The sequence below is a fragment of the Macrosteles quadrilineatus genome, unplaced genomic scaffold (genome assembly GCF_028750875.1).
Source record: "Macrosteles quadrilineatus isolate MER2022 unplaced genomic scaffold, UCM_ALF_1.0 Scaffold_1__1_contigs__length_201487025, whole genome shotgun sequence".
Lineage (NCBI taxonomy): Eukaryota > Metazoa > Arthropoda > Insecta > Hemiptera > Cicadellidae > Macrosteles > Macrosteles quadrilineatus.
The window spans coordinates 112,397,888-112,415,483 of NW_026542594.1; the positions used below are offsets into that span (position 1 = coordinate 112,397,888).

The 17,596-nt window shown below is 34.8% G+C and overlaps 1 protein-coding gene across 1 annotated transcript in view; it reads right to left on the bottom strand.

The window, feature by feature from the left end:
* Window positions 1-1,518: 1,518 nt before the first annotated feature.
* Window positions 1,519-17,596, bottom strand: part of LOC128999931 (uncharacterized) — a 43,690-nt gene continuing 27,612 nt past the window's right edge. The window contains exons 10-17 of the mRNA XM_054426721.1: window positions 16,756-16,768; window positions 16,240-16,380; window positions 5,858-5,916; window positions 5,229-5,298; window positions 4,210-4,381; window positions 2,831-3,075; window positions 1,800-1,960; window positions 1,519-1,699 (exon numbers count right to left, since the gene is read on the bottom strand). Of these exons, the coding sequence (XP_054282696.1) occupies window positions 1,541-1,699; window positions 1,800-1,960; window positions 2,831-3,075; window positions 4,210-4,381; window positions 5,229-5,298; window positions 5,858-5,916; window positions 16,240-16,380; window positions 16,756-16,768 (1,020 nt within the window). The 3' untranslated portion in view covers window positions 1,519-1,540. The remainder of the gene's footprint in view (window positions 1,700-1,799; window positions 1,961-2,830; window positions 3,076-4,209; window positions 4,382-5,228; window positions 5,299-5,857; window positions 5,917-16,239; window positions 16,381-16,755; window positions 16,769-17,596) is intronic.

Sequence of the window (17,596 nt, forward strand, 5' to 3'; positions counted from 1 at the left end):
GAGACTCCGGGTTAACCGAGGCCGTCCTCGGACAATTTTTTTTATTTAAAAAGCAAAAGAAACACGCACAAACTACATACAGTAATGAGCGTTTGGGTGCTCCTTTTATCGCAATACGCACGCTAGCCTGCAATGCGTTAAAACTACTGTACAGTAAAATGTTGGCAACTGTTGTGTTTCCTCGGCCAAATATTTGCGTAGCTTAGCGCTTATCTTTGCCGAATGCATACGGCACTGTCACCCGACACCGCTCGCCAGAGCAGCTGCAGGTGTTGTAACCCGACACCGCTCGCCGCCGGACCAATGCGAACTGTTTCAATGCCGAGACGCGACTGAGCCACTCGCTCTCCCCACCACCCTGATTCGACTCCGTAGCTTATTGCGCATCTAGTGGGCTGACGCTGACGATTTAGTTTGGCTACGACGCTGGCGCAACAGGGCGGCTAGCCTAAGATCCTCTAATCTAAGTCAAAAAACAATAACTGATTTTTTGGGAAAAAAGATTAGCTTACTTTGTTTATTTTTGTACAATGTACAGTAAATTAATTTTCGTTTCTTTGATTTAATTTTGTAAACAGGAATACTGTACTGTACTGTAACTAAACATCTGTACATTGTGTAGCCTATATCATACGTATTCAGTTGTGCAATAAATTGAGTGTTATATTAAAACAGTGTTTAGTATTGTGAGTGTTACCGTTTCCTCTCACGTTTTATTGCGTACTAATAACATTTCTTGTACTAATAAACTAAACAACAGTTCAGTTAATAACTTTTGTTCATGTTTTAGTATATCTTGAGCTATTTTTAGTCCCGGTAACGATTTTTAGGTTACGTTCCGTGTTATCCGAGGTTCGCCGTATCCGAGGTACCCTCGGTCCCAATTACCTCGGTTAACCGAGGTTCTACTGTATTAAGGCTTCATGTTTTAACAGAGTGCAGGTGGAGACACACGAATGCAAACACGAATAGGCTCTTGTTTAAGCACGCCTACAGATTTATTTGGTTTTTTGTTTTATAATTCTCTAAAGCCTATGGACAAGCATAATTGAGACATTCAATAATTGATCGAATGTCTTATCGTATTAGAATATTTAACTATTAGAGATTCTATTACGATAAGATTGACTTAGTTACTGTTAAGATAGACCTAAGATACTGTTTTTATAATTTAAATATTAACAATTAACTAGTAGCTATCCTGTGTGACTGAACGGTATGTTTTAGAAAATATAGTCATATCTATGTATAAACAGTAGGTTTGGGACTATGAATTGGGAGCAACGATGAAAAATAGCAATGATATGGTATACAACGTTGATGTTTTAAATGTTTTACACAGTTTTCTTAATTGGAAATCGTTAAACAAATAAATTTAACATACTGTACTACAATTCTAAATATTGTTTTTGTTTTATTATGACATACACGCTCTTGTGGCCTCATCCTATTTACTGCCTCGCATACCTCAGTCCAGAGAAGAAGAGAGGTGGTCATAAAAACGGAACACAGTTTAAGAAATATAAATTGATTTAATAAATTATAAAACAGTTTGCGCTATCCAGTCCAAGAAGTTGTTGACCCTAGTGTAGACTCCAGGTTTGTCTTTGACGCCACAGCGGATGCCCCAGGAGACGATGCCGATGATGTCCCAGCGGTCGTCACTGCGCTGTCTCACGAGTGGACCGCCGCTGTCACCCTGTCACATACCGTACACATGACAAACCAATCCTACAATATACGTCAATAGTGTTTGCATAAACTAGCAGGTAGAATGTTTGCAATACTAGCTGACTGACCTGACAAGCGTCCTTGCCTCCCTCGTAGGCGGCGGCACACAGTGTAGAATTGAAGATAGTCTGTGCGAAGTTAGGAACACACTTGGCCTGGTCCCACACTGGCACGGGCGCCTCCATCAGGACACTGGGCTGCAGTCCGCCAAACTCCAACCTGCCCCATCCTGGAAGTATGGTAGGTAGAATGTATGTTACAGTTTAAACACCCTAGTCCGTTGGTGGTGGAATTATAAAACTGAAACTGCGTCCATGCTAGGCCAGAAAGAAAAAATAAGAGTTACAAGCAATACAAGAACAATACTTTTAAAGTGCTAAGCCCAATGATACCAAAATATACCATAACTATTTATCACAAAATAATAAAATTCAAAAAAGTCCTAAGCTAAGAGAAAAATATATTGTACATCTATAAAATAGTAAAAGGCAAAATACCGTAACCCGTAATTTAGTAAATTAGAATATCATATTTTATTTGTTTATTAGCCTTTTGTAATTTTTGTTAAATGCTTACTTCAAAAATAGCCTATGTGCCGAAACTAGGTAAGTTTAAAAAATAATTTTAGGGTACTCATTGTACCATGTTTAAAAGTATAATTACTGTACTAATTTACATATTAAGTTGGATTGTTTTCCTGGACCTATCTAGTGGCTACTAGAAGTTCTCAATGTGGAGGGCACTACTTCTTGTCATTTAGTTCCTTCGTAATCAAATATTATTATAAGATTAAAAATTTATTCAAAATTGTTTTTATAAGGTCCAGAAAACCAGTTGCTCTGTTCACAACACAGACATTACCACGCCAAGACCATAGTATTCAAACAGGGGTTTTGGCTTGGTGACGAGAATACTGTTCAATCATCAGTCTTCCCAACAAAAACGACGATAATTTTAAATGTCTCGCCCTAAATGATTACGTTAATTTTTATAACTGGAATGACGTGTATTAAATATTATACAGGAAGGGCATAATTATACTGGTAGGTTTCCTGCCAACATAGGCAAGACAACAGTTTAAACAGTATCGTTGCCTCACCTGTGACCACCGCAATGGTATTGGCGTACCGAGGCCCAGGAGCCGGCAAACAGCAGGGTTGGATGAAGGAGTTGTAGACTGTCGTAGCGTTCAATGTCAATATAGCGATATCGTTCTCGTAAGAAGTAACATCAAAGTCCTCGTGAACTGTCATTTGAACAACTGCGTAGGCTCTGGATTTGCTTTCATTTGGCTTCTTCAGATCATAATCTCCAAGGAGGACGATCACTTCATCAGGATCCGCTCTGGAACATACATGTGTGATACTGATAGAAGTATTCTCCATCCAACTAAAATTCAATTATAATTAATTGCTGTTAATTTTATGGAAGATTTGTTCTAAGAATTAACTGTGACTTCGGGAAACAAATTCTAATATTCGTAGCTTCCCTGAAAGAACATTAGTCCAATACATATTTTTGTAGGCGACGGGAAATCCCTTAAGCCCTTGAGTGTCAATATCACTTACCCCAAAAATCTAAGCTTTCAAGAACTTTTAATGAAGTTCAACTGACCTACAGTTAATTTAACACTACTGTATACAAACACTTTCTACTATCCTCTGCTTCGCCTCCATCGTAAAAGTTGAGCTCGGGTCGAAAATAATCACTTTACGCCCTAGTAATGAAATATACTATTAGTAGAAAGCTAGATACTTGCTTACTAACATAATATAGAGGATTAAGTCTATTACATTGTAATCAAGTCAGAATTGAACCTCACCGACATGTATGTTTCAAACATTTTGGTCACAGTAAAGGTGATAAGATGACCGACTGACCCAACATAGATGCACTAATATCACTACTTAAAGCCTACATGGGGAAACAGTGTGCCACGGGGACCATACCTGGGGAAGTGGTGAGCCGCGGGGACCATACCTAAGGTAGCAATTAGCCAGGGGGGGGGTGTACCTGGGGAAGCAGTGAGCCGTGAGAGACATACCTGGGGAAGCAGTGAGCCGTGAGATACATACCTGGGGAAGCAGTGAGCCGTGGGAGACATACCTGGGGAAGCAGTGAGCCGTTAGAGACATACCTGGGGAAGCAGTGAGCCATGGGAGACATACCTGGGGAAGCAGTGAGCCGTGGGAGACATACCTGGGGAAGCAGTGAGCCGTGGGAGACATACCTGGGGAAGCAGTGAGCCGTGGGAGACATACCTGGGGAAGCAGTGAGCCGTGGGAGACATACCTGGGGAAGCAGTGAGCCGTGGGAGACATACCTGGGGAAGCAGTGAGTCGTGGCAGACATACCTGGGGAAGCAGTGAGCCGTGGGAGACATACCTGGGGAAGCAGTGAGCCGTGGGAGACATACCTGGGGAAGCAGTGAGCCGTGGGAGACATACCTGGGGAAGCAGTGAGCCGTGGGAGACATACCTGGGGAAGCAGTGAGCCGCAGTTAGGACGTGGCGCCTCGTGATGAGTGTCCCGCCACAGAACTGCTTGAACGTCGCACGGTAGACCAACGCCGCCATCCACGGCCAGTCCCTCACTGTCGTGGGAGCCACCTTCGTAATCGACGACATCTTCTTGCCGTTGCGACCACAAACTGAACAAACACACTCATTAAAAATATATGTTTATGTAACCTATGTTTGTTAAAAGCACTTTAAAACACTAATAACAATTTCTTGGTAACGAAAAATGGTTAAACTTATAGTTATATTTGTAACCATCTTAAAGTTGAGACAAAACTATTTTAATTCAAGGTAATGAAAATACCATTAGCATTAAAAATGTGAGGAACTGTTAAATGTCGTCAAACGTTCTCCAAAGATAAAATTGCCAACGTGCTTGTCGAAATGGCCTCTAAAATCAAACCACTTAAAAACATTTAGGATATTAGACATAATACGACAAAGCTTGAGCCTTTTGTTTTAAAAACAACCTTCGTACGCCCCCCCCCCCCCGGGGGGTATTTACAAAACCCTTTATAAATTTTGATCAAACTTTTTAACTTTCATGTTTTAAGGATAGTGTGTTGCACAGAAAAGATCACCACTTGAGGAAAATATAAATAAATAGCACATGGATGGTATTAATAATTAAAACTCGATGTAATAGTTTTTCGTGGTAAAGAGATGTTTTAAAATGCATAAAAAAATACTTTTCCTCCCCATATAATATGCTCCAAATAATCTAATTAAAATTTTTTTTTTTCAAATTAAATCTTATTATTTGCTATGATAGTTTTGTATTTTATGTGTCATTGGTATTATTTATTAATTTGTATGTTCACACGGTTGGGAGACTTTCAGGATTAAACTAATCGTGTAGTTGAAAAACTATCACGAATGTGATTGAAAATGTATTGATGTGAAGTTATTCTCAATCTTCATAACCAGACTGATGAACGTGTAGACGCTATGTAGCTATGTCCTGGTCTCGGTACTCACCCCTGAAGTCCCCGAGAGGGTAGATGTCCTCCGGCAGGTTGGGCGGCGCTGCCGGGGCCTGACGTCGAACCTGTCATACATATAACAAACTTTAACATTTAAATTTGCTTGATCATTTAAATTGCAAGATTTTTAATATAAGCCACATTCAACCAATATTGTGAGCTAGGTAAAATCTTTGTAATGTGCATTGTTTAAAATTATTTAAACTGTAATAAGATTTTAACTTTGGGTTCAATAACTTCAAGAGATAACAAATTGATAAATATTCATCCCAATAATTTGTATTCAAGTTAGAGGGCTATGTATTCCAAAGTAACAGACCAAAGTATGAGTAACAGTTTTTTTTATATTTAAATATTTTGTAAAGATGTAAGCCCTAATATTCAAATTATTTTAATAAACAAATTGTTTCGAATAAAGACTATGAAACTAGTGTACCTGCTCAATGGTAATTTAGCTGTCGAAAATTTTAAACGCAATTGTCCAAGGCCCCACTAGAAGTGGGGCCTTGAATTGTCTCTCTCATTTACATAACAAGTTGAAAATAATTATTTTAATGAGCGTTGCTTATCAAACAAAACGCGAGTTATGCTACAATAGTTGACCATAGCTGCCAAGTGACCTACCCTCCACGTAAAAGCATTATCTGTGTGTAGGCGCGGCTGGTGGTGAAGTGGCTGGACCCCTGCAATACAAAATGATATATTAATGCCTCAGTCAGAATTAATAATATAGTAAATTTGAGCTGAATAATGTAGTAACATATTCTCATTTATTAACTATGACTAATTATAGAAGTAGAAGAGTTGCTTACGTTTAGTAGAGTGTCGTTAAGTTGTATGCGAGTTGCGTACACTACTTTACCCATGACCGGTTTTTAATTACTAACAATCACTACTCATAACGTCTAATACAGGTTATGTTTCCGTGTATAACCTCTCATTGCAACTAATTGTGATGCAACTACACTTTGTCCCAACCACTCACTCATTGTATAATCAATTAAAACGGCTTTAACAGCTGATAAGTTGACGTTCGAATCATTCAAATTTTACTTATTTTCTCTCTATCCTTGAATTTCATTGGTCCAAATGTGTACTGCAAAGTAACAAAACGACGCTGTTAAGTAAGTAAAAAAGTAAAAAAAGTTTATTGCTGTAAAGTGAAACTTTTCAATTCTATGAACTGAATTTAAAAGGCTAGTTTAAAAAACGGCGGTAGGTAATAGTATAAAGTATTTCATAAAAAGAGTAGAAAGTGAGTTCATCTAAACATTATTTTTCGCTACACAACAACGACTAATTATTTTCTTTACTAAAACATACAGTAAGTAAGATAAGTCTTTTTTACAGTTAGAAACATTACAAAACGCATGGCATTTTTAGGTTATGCCTTCAACTTAAAGTAGGTATTTTGGTTGTACAGTTTTGGTCAATAAAATTGAAACAGTTAACAAAAAATAACAAATGTTTGTTTACGTCGGTAAAATCCAAAAACGATATTAAATATTACTTTCGCATAGCAAACATTTTCTTCTACAGTTATCTGACAAAGTGGCCTTCCTTGCTCTGATTATAGCACATGAAGTTGCCAACTGCTGCATCTACTTACTTTTGCCACACACTTTTTACTTTTGCCAAACAGTTTTTTTTCGCACAACAGTATTCGATACAGTATTTCAACCAAACAACACAAAATACGTAACATGTATGCTAGAAAATGAGTTAGCAACACTTCAAGTTATTACGACTACGATCAGCTGGTGCAGCGTTTCCCAACGTTCAATGTTTGGATTTAACCTAACATCAAAACATGCTGTACAGTGTTTGAAAGACTAATTATTTATATGCTTTATAGTAACTGTAGGGAAAATATAATCTGTAATGCGAGTGGAAACTGCCTTTGCTGCACTCGAGAAACTTTCTACACTCACCTACGCATAATACTACCACGTAGTGTTATGCGTAAATGAAAAATGTTAAAATGATTTCACTACAGCTAGTGTGAAAACATTTTCCCGTGTGCAGCAAAATGTCACTTCGCCCTCTAGTTACACAAATAACTATTTTTGTAGTAAACGGTGTAGTGATGAATTTTCGCAGGTGATAAAAATGTAACGAAAACAGATCATTTCGCACACAGTAGCAGTGTAGCGAAAGATCATTAACACATATTCCACATGATCAGATGCTGCATACCGGCAGGCCCATTATTAACATAAGTCTCTAAAGAAATCAAACTGTCATAATTATTTGCAAATCTACACGGATAAAGCCTTTGATTAACCTAGTAAGTGATCAAATTGGCACAGTAGAACTGTAAATTTATTTGTACAAAGTTTAACAAAAATATATATCTTTATATTTTCTTATACATTTGGGGGCTGTTCGACCTATTGAAATAAATTTTAAATGGTGAGTATATCGTCCAAAGTGGACGATAAATGACCAAAGTTGACAGTTATATTTTGAAAGGGAATAAAATTTCCTAAAAAATACTACTATGCATTTCTTGAAAATACTCAAAAAGGCAGCCAAAAGTTTCCTCCAAATAAAAAAACGTGAACCCCCCTGTTTTTCATGAATTTCTTAGGCTATAAAAACATAAATCCTAACAAAAACATACTTTCTTGCAAATTTACAGGGAGTAATATTCCAACAATCCACTCATTAGTTAAGCAAATCGGTCCATTAGAACTGTAGATTTAGTTGTACACAGATTTTTTAAACTGAATTATTATTAGTGTATATTGCTGTATGTACATTTTAAAATGGTCAATCATTGGAGTGCCTACTAGTATTTATAGTTATAATTTAAAAAGTATACCCATGACGTCTGTGCAATGGTTAACGTTAACGCAAGTCAATTGCATGGTAAAACCTACCTTTACCTTTTTACCTTTACTGATAAAAAATTATGTCAATACTGATTTTGCTACTTTGGGCGTCAAAGGCTAAGACTGCCAAGATAAACCATTTGTAGTATAAACTATGTCACGTCACCTCGTTTGCATTTTGCTCGTAGCTCAAGGCCTTGGATGAGCTTGATCATGTATCTATTGCTGGATTTACGTTTAGCAAGGTACCTGCTCATGGCACAGACATGGAGAAAGCGATTATAAAATGAAAAATAAAAGTTACATTTAAAGTACACATCTATAATTCCTCTTACATTATTGTATTCCTATTCCAAATGATAATTTTTCAGTGAAAAACTAAAGCTTTTAAATAATTTTAATTCTAATTAGTTATAAGCATGTTCACTGCTATTCTTGTTATGATGAATACTAATACTGAGATAACCGTGAGATAACTCGTCTGTGTGAGGTCACCAGCAGTCAAAACATCATAGATCAAAACATCAACGCAAACCTTCAGCCTAGGACTTCTGTGTTTTATAATCCCTTATTTTCTTTTGCTTTAAGCCTAAACGTCCTTATAATTTTAGTTATTTATATTTGTGGTATACTAAAATGAATTTATGACAATAGTACGATAATAATGAGCTGATAGTATTACTAGTTTTTATTAATTTGGTTTAATATTATCAACGTTAACTTCTTTTGCAATTCTCGGAAATATTGCAAGTGATTTTGTTGCAAATTTTCTCTGTTACACTCTAGTAGATTTTATTTTAACGCACGAACAATTTCCTAGAATAGTGTCGATGAAAGACACATAATTAACTTGAAACGATTGCTGATAATAATAATTTATGCAAAGTATCATATGAATTTATGGATGTACAGGGTGATTAAAAAAGAATAGCACAATTTAAAAATGTCTATTTAATGAAAGAAACATAATACTGTAGAACCTTCTGTTATACATCATTACAAAGAGTATTGAAAAAGGTTTTTTTATTCAAAAACTAGTTGAGGGATGTTCAATATGACTATCTCCAGATTTAAGCAATATCAACCCGTTACTCAAACTCGTTCCTCACTTTTCGTCCAGAACTTTTCCCTTGCAAAAACACCCATTCCCTTTAAGCTGTTTACACCGACGTTTAATACACCACCTATCAGGAAGTTGAACACCATACTTCGTTCGAAATGCTCACTGAACAACTGTCATTCACTTCTGCCGTACTCAATAACATCAAAAACATCATCTGTTGAGCGGTGGCCATCTTATCAACCGACGCTCTGACTCCTTGTCAACAGCGCCTCAAGCGAACAAAATGAGCGAGCAGCTAAATAAAACTTTATAGCCTCCTAAATTCACCACAGAAAGTGCTTAGCTTTCCTTTTTTCTCTGTAGAGTATTAAGTTCCTAAAATGTGGTATTTATTTTGAATCACCCATATATCTTATGAAATGGGTTAATAAATGTAGTTGAAATAGTAGATGTAAACCTTTAAAATGTTTATATGCCTAACGACATAAGTTGTTAACTATCGGTGATGTTATGGTTAGCTATAGTTCAGCCGGATAACTTGTTTAGATTTCTAGAAAACACAGGTGTTTATTGACTGATCACAACCTCCACCTCGTGTAAACAAGGTCAAACACAATTTCGGACAAAACTGAAGATATTACTCAGACGTCCTTGAAATGTACACTTAGCTCTCTGTCCCTTTCTCCTGGATACATCGTGAGTGACACCGCAACTATATACTATCATTTACTTTGGTGACCCTTTCTACCAATACAGTATAATGGTGTTAGTATCCTTACATCATCAAATTAACTTCTTGAAAATAAAAACAACTTTAAGCTATTACGTAAATACTTTTAAATCCTCTACTTGTATAAATAAATGTTCTATTATAAAACTATACACAGTCAGTGTTAAAGTTATGTCAATCAAATTGTATGCAATAATGTTTCCTAAGTCTCTGCATCTTTACAAAAATATTATTGATATAAATAAATGAATGTGAATAAATGATTTTATTTCCATCAAAAAATTACAAGGTATGAACACTTATAATATTGGAAATATAACTGACCACTTTATCAAGTTGTGTGGTCAGTAGAAAAAATTATAATAATCTAAAAATACACTTTAAATCATAAATAATCATAAATATAAGTTAATAGTTTTATTATCTTTAGTATCCGTTCTATGCCTAGTTTACCGATGGTATTATTTTGTTAAATATTATTTCTAAAGTACTTTTTCTTGTCGATATGCCATGACTTCCTTAATTCGTCACCAATTTCCAAAAGGAGGTGTAATTTTTAAGCTTTTTTACGCACAACCCAGCAAAAATATACACATCACTCAATTAACAGTAGTTTTTTTTCGTAAACACGATCTATTATAGCATTCTGCAAGTAATTTAGACTTGAAATTTTTATTTACTTTATTCGATCAGCTGGAACATTAATTAAATTCAAAACAAACTAATATTTACTTCTCAAATCCGAATGATCGGTTTTTACTTCATCCATAATGACCAACATACTATGTCTGTGTTTTCTACGTTAAATAACTCCATGATGAAATCTGATTTTATTCACTTTAAAGAAGTCTAGACAAGAACAATTCAAAAGTAAGTACCACATGGATACATTAGCTTTTATATTTCTTTATTTACGTCATAGCCTTTATTTCGACATGCCTACCAACAGTTTTATTATTATATTTAAGAATTCCATTCTCAAACATCACCTATTATATTTTCTTTAACGAATGGTTATGTTTTGTCGAATTTGTTACCGACAGGAAACGGTTTATATCAGTTTTGATGTGGTTCTTTACCAAGGGACGTAGAACACTCTGTTGCCTCCATTAGATTTTTATTGTTTACTCACTAAGCCCTTTAGGTACATAAACTCATGCTAAAAAGAACTCTAATATCATGTTGATGAGAAACCTAAGTATGGTCCAAGATTGGTTTGTAACTCTCTTGGACACCTAGACTATCATAGCGATGTTGGTTGACTCCGGTCAAACTGTCATACTACGTAATAGTACATAATCCTTTCAAACTGACTAAGAAGGAATCTTCCTTAAAAGTTACCTTCGACATGACTTTAAATTAGGCACATGGGCAGACGCTTACGAAGGAAGGATTGTACGTGCCAAACCATGTTTTTTTACACATTCAGTTCATTGTGGCTTTGTCAAGGGTGCGTCTTTTTAGTGAAATTTATGTCTGTGTAAAAACAAAGCCATCAACACAAAAATCGTATATGGCCATATAATTACTTCAAACATTACAGACCCTTCAATATTTTTATTTTTTTAAGTGTAAGGGTGAGGATCTGTCTTACATAATTATTAAACATCCCTTTTGAGAAACCCTAATTTTAACAATAATTGAAAGTAATTATTTTAGATATGTAATTTGTGTCAAAATATAAACAGTTCATTTTTATTTTGCTATATTTACATAAATACGTCTTATTTTCGGATTATTATTTTATCACTTTGAAGTTAAAAGTATTCTTACCTTTAACACAGACATGTATTTTCACAAAAGTCCCAACAAATAGGCAAAAAATAACTACATATACGAAAGAAATATAAAATAATTAAAACAACTACACTGTAAATTCGCGTGTCTAAGACTATGTTCTAATTTTAATGCGAACACGTCAATATAATGCGTTACCAGTAAACAGTAAGTAGGCTGTTATATACAATACATTTATTAGATAAAAATATACATATATTTTATATCAAGTAAACATAGTTGTTACAAGAAATAAAAATATCCATGCTAAACTTGATGAAAACGACCAATTAAAAAGTTACTTATGGACCCAGTGAAAAAAACTTTTCAATGAATATTACAAGTACCAGGAAAAGACAAACTATTCTGAGAGATAAATGTTGATATCCCCGTCCTTCCTGTTTCAGGAGTTAATCTTTACATTGATCTTACTACGGACTCAATTTCATTTCCCCGAGATTAGACAATCCAATTGGATTTTTGTATGAATAATTAATTGCTTTTCGAGTTTTACCATAACTTTATATGTGGTTTTAGTTTGCTATCATTTATACGATACTTTAAATCTGAATGAAGCAAAAGACGCATTTATATAAAGCAAGACACTTTATAAGACAAAACATATTGTAAACCTTCGACGATTACTATATGAGTATACGTGTACTTCTAATCGATAAAAACCTATCTTATTTTAATATCTCACTGCAAAAACAAACTGAAGACACTCCATTACCAATTATGTCACCATAATGTTAACAATATCCGTTATTACTCTTTATCAAAACAGTTAAGTTTATATCTTGAACGATTGCTTTCTAAATGTATGTCAACAATCGGACCCCTTCAAAAACCTTTGGACCTTCTCAAAATGTTGGCGAAAATAACACCGCTATTGTATTTTTGTTTTGAAGACTTCAGTAAAATCAGTTGATATTAGAGCAGGTGTGGAGCCACGAAATTCCTAGAGTATTTGTTTATTTATACAGTGTATTATGTGCAATTATATTTGTGTTGATCTATATTACGGTTTACGGGGCTTTGTAGTGTATTTTTGGAGTTTCGCCCATCAACACTGAGCGTTTTATCTTTTAATGTTAAGCGTGTTTAATGCTAACATGTCAAACGATGCTGTCAACCAAGTGCATTGACATTGTTGAAAGCTGTCTTATTGCATTGCCACACTGTGTTAATTGAATGTTCCGGTCACATAAATGTTGTATGTACAAAGTAAATTGCATTTAGGCGTAATAAATAACCAAACATATATACTTAGGCTGACATTTCAACTATACGGGTTTTCTCTGAAGGCAAGTTTAGGTAGTAAAGTCAAACCGTTAACTACTTTTGTGCCGACACCTTGATGAAAAAATAAATAAAACAAAGGACCTGAATAAAATGTATTGTAACTTACAGAGACGCAGTCAGAAAGTTAACTAGACAATATGCACAAAGATAATTTCATGCCTCTGACACGTTTGTTTTATGTTTGATATCCAAAAGTTACTCTAAAATTGCGTTGTGGCAAACAAATTGTAAAATTCCTTCCAGAATTACCTAAGAGAATTACCATTTAATAGTAAATAATAAATAACGGTTTTTACAGAAAGGATTTACACCATACGATTGGAAATTTATTTTACTTTAAGAATGCCATCGGTGAATAACACAGGTGGTTTAGTTTTGCGGCAATTTTTATTCGAAAACAGCTCGCGTCATGTTTTTCTTTGTCTTTCCCATGTTACAGCTGTGGCTTTTTGCCACTCTACGGTTCCGCGTTCCCCTCTAGTGTTCTGCAAATCTGGCTTCACCGCAACAGGTATATCCCTATTCGCGTGCCCTCTCCTTAATGTTAATCCTCATAGAGAACTACCGGATCCTACAGTATTGTATAAACACTGCATTTATCCTTTCGCCAACTTCTTCTACGTCTCACCACCACCCCCTTAACCTGTATATTTTGGTTAAGCTTCGAATTCCTTAACTCGTAATTACATCTTATATAAGGCCCATGTATCGATTTAGAGTAAAGTATCAAAATACAAAACAACTTCACTACGTATAAAACAGTGAAAAACATATGTTTCCTTGAAACAAAACATTTCCTGTCAGCCAAGATATAACTTTATACAAACGTTACTCCGGGGACAATGTTGGTATGACGATTCCTTCTGTACAGTATAGATTTCTACTGAAACAGGTTATTGAGTATAATGTTTATCAAAATGTTTCAAAATGGTGTAACCGTTGAGAGGAAATAAATAAATAAATAAAAGTAAATAATAGGATATATTTGGAATAACTCAAATACGACAGCTAATTGGTACTGTTTTGTAGTATTTTAGTACCTTTTTAGAATTGGTATCTGCGCGGTGAGTAAATATTCTTGTAATCTAGTTAAATTACTGATCGTTGAACGTTAATAACGATTGTAACGTATTATTGGAATAATAAATAACATAAGTTGTATTATACACACACAAAAATATAAATATGACCTTTTATTTAAACAAATTTCCAGAAATATTCATATCCTTTTTTTTTTGTTTACGTTAAGTTTTAATAAATTTATTTGTTAGTACATTCATTTTTTTAATAATGTCACTCTTTTTTATAAACTTTTTAATATTCTATTAAAATATCTTGTACAAGAATCAAGTATCTTTATTGCCTTTCATCCATGTAATACAGATACAGTATTGGCAAAGTCAGTCGATTGACCACCAATTACAATTGAACTATCTAAAATAACTCGTTATAGAAGACTACAAGTCCATGTGTCTTCGGTTTATTATTTTGGTTATGCATATTATGCTGTAACAAAATGCCTTAGTTACTTCACCATTCAACTATACATCACTACACACTGGACTAGGTCAATGTGAGCTCCGAGCTCCTCTGCCTATACCCCGCTCACTGCTCAGACCGAAGTCATAGATGATCATGAGCAGTAGCCTATATCAGACTTCACCTTGTATCTCGTCTTCTGGGATGTCAGGTTTAACTTTGCATGTTTATGAGATTTAAATTATTATACCATACATTTTATAATTCTTAATCGTGAAAAAATCATAGTTATTTATATTTTTTTTATAGCCTGTTTACAGAATAATTTGGCATTATTCGCCAACCCCAAAACTTTATCTTTTTTACAATGACAAGATATTCCCCTCATCGTATTAGGTACCAAAATTAAGTAAAATTGCTTGATTAAAGTTTTCAGTAAAAATCTAACAAACATATTTCAAAGACCTGGAGTTTTATAGGCAATACTTCTAGACGCTGATTTGACGCTGTTACATTCAAACCCAGATACATTATTCAATATCCGATGCTATAAATTCCCCTGCCATCATACCTTGTAGCACAACATAGCCCTCTATTAATTATTCTCTTTATATTCTTATCATTCTATGTTACTAGTCTGAAAAACGTAGACGTTTAACGATAGTAGCCTATACAATTTCGCAAATTCTTCGTTCGTTCATAAATAGCTAGCCAATACAGTATATCCAAAACATTGTAAACATTTTTTTGTCACAGCACAATACATTGCATAATCAACTATATTGGATTTCCTTTATGTACTCTATCGTTACAAATATTGCCTTGTTACCTTTTTATATAAGTGAAATCAAAGCATTTGCAAATTAATAACTCAATTATCAATTATCAATTATCAATTATCAATTATTTAAGATGGGGACGCCACTATGTGCGTATTTTAACCCAAATATGAGTGAAGGATGAGTGTAGGATGAGTGGCGCGATCTTGTAGTCTTGTTAGTGACTAAGGCCGACATGTTCCTTAGACACAGCTGTTAATTAATAGCCCATACAGCTAATGGCAACTAAGGGACCTACAGTTTATAGTGGAATCCGAACCACATTTTTCCTTGTAATTTACGAATACCATATTTACTCAGAAAACCATATCAAGGTACATTATCTTGTATGGTCAATGTTAACATTTAAACACTTTGAGTTATACCTCTTATATACCTTTTAAATTGTATAGGCATTAACTTGTCAAAAATTAAAATTGGTTTCATCTAAACCTTCCAATATTTGACAAAAACCCCTAGTTAGGTTTGGCTTAAATATGTTCAGCCGTTATTGAGTTAATGTGTTAGAAAGTTAGCATTGAAGTCGATCCCAAAGAGCTTCGCTTCGCTCCGCTCAATAAAAGGTAGCCAACGCGCAACATAACATGATCTTGGGTAATAAACTACGTGTTGCAATTCACATTTGCTCTTCAAATTTAAGACTTTATTTGTAATAGAACCTTTGTTTGGCACATTAGTCCTCAAATTAAGATGGGTAGTTGTCCTTAGCACATTCAATCTGTTCACTTGGTCAATCGAGATAGTCAAAACATCTTATCCACACTACAATGCCCAGGGCAACTGCCTATTTAGTCAATATTGACTTTAATTGTGAGGAAATATTTAAAGGCTAACATAAAAAAAAATACTATATTCACCAATACCAACGTGTTTGTAGATTCTTGCTTTTAATATCAAAAATTGATTATAGATCAAACATCAAATAGTAATTAATTGTTACAAGTAACCTACACTTTAGGTAATAACTGAATAAAGCTGACCTTGAACATCGGTTCGTCCGGGTACGTGGGCGAAGGACAGGACCAACGGTGGCGCACACAAACACAACAACACCACTGCGGTCGTGGACATCTTCACTTCACACTGCCGCGGTATCGTCTGCACACTGTACACTGTAGGGCCTCAGATTATCAACATTAACTGACCCCACACACACACAGTTGCGGACTTCCCCGCTAGAAGGCGCTCCTCCTCAAGGTCGCCACAGCTCAATTTCATGTTATTTTCACATTATTGTTCTCGGAGTGAGATTATGCACGGGCAAGTTGGTTCTGTGCTGTTCTGTAGTGTGGTTCTTCCTGCGCTGACGTCGCTACCCAGTATTGACTCATTAGTGATACCTCAGTCCCAAGGTCGTTCCTATGTGATAGTCTTCAACTTCAACTGGCCTAAAGTTCTGGCTTTACACTAATATTATGTCATGGGCTCAATACTTTCATTCCTGTATCTGGGCCTATATATACATTACTAAAAGTTTAATAAAAGTCAGTACTGACTGAGTGAGCTTTGCTAGGGGTAAAATCATAAGTAACTATTAACTTTAAGAACACTATTTTCTTGGATGTTCTAAAACAATCTATCCATATTCAACCTAAAATGCGTGGTTAGCTTGTTAGTCAGATTTTTTTTAAGAGGAGTTGTTAAAAATCGTTCGTTAACAAAAATACTGTGTTATTTTTTAATTTTGCTAATGTCGTCTATATAATGATTGTATGTGACAGGAATAGTAATGTTTTACCTCTTATGAGACTTATGAGATTTAAAAAACATACAATTTATGCCAAGGCAAAGTTTTTAGACAAATATTTTACATAGTATATGTGGAAAGATAAATAGCTATAAGGAAATTATTACTGAGTGTGATTCGTTCTCTTTGTTCTAAAATGAACCTAAATGAACTATAATGAGTTCTTCATTCATATCTTGTTAAGATTCAAGTAATTTAGGTACTTTGGTATTATACTGAGGCCACTTATTTTACAGCGGGCTGCGGTGGTTATATTAGTATTATGTTAGGTTGGGTTATCTATCATAAATATGTTTGTTGGAATTTCCTCGTTTTGTTATGAATCGAACGATACCTGATGAGTCATACTTTCTATTTATGATAACCCAACCTAAGCAAGTATAAAGGTGGACTCCGTATAATACCAAAGTACCGTAAGGCAAGCACTGTTAATGATGTACTATTTTGACGGACACTAGTTTTAAAAGAATCCCTACCTATAATAATACCTCACATTAGCGTGGTATGCTAGGTCAATCTAAAACTAAGTTCATTTATGTGACTTTAGATAATAAATGGGCAAGTGCTAAATAAAATTTTCATTTTTCAAT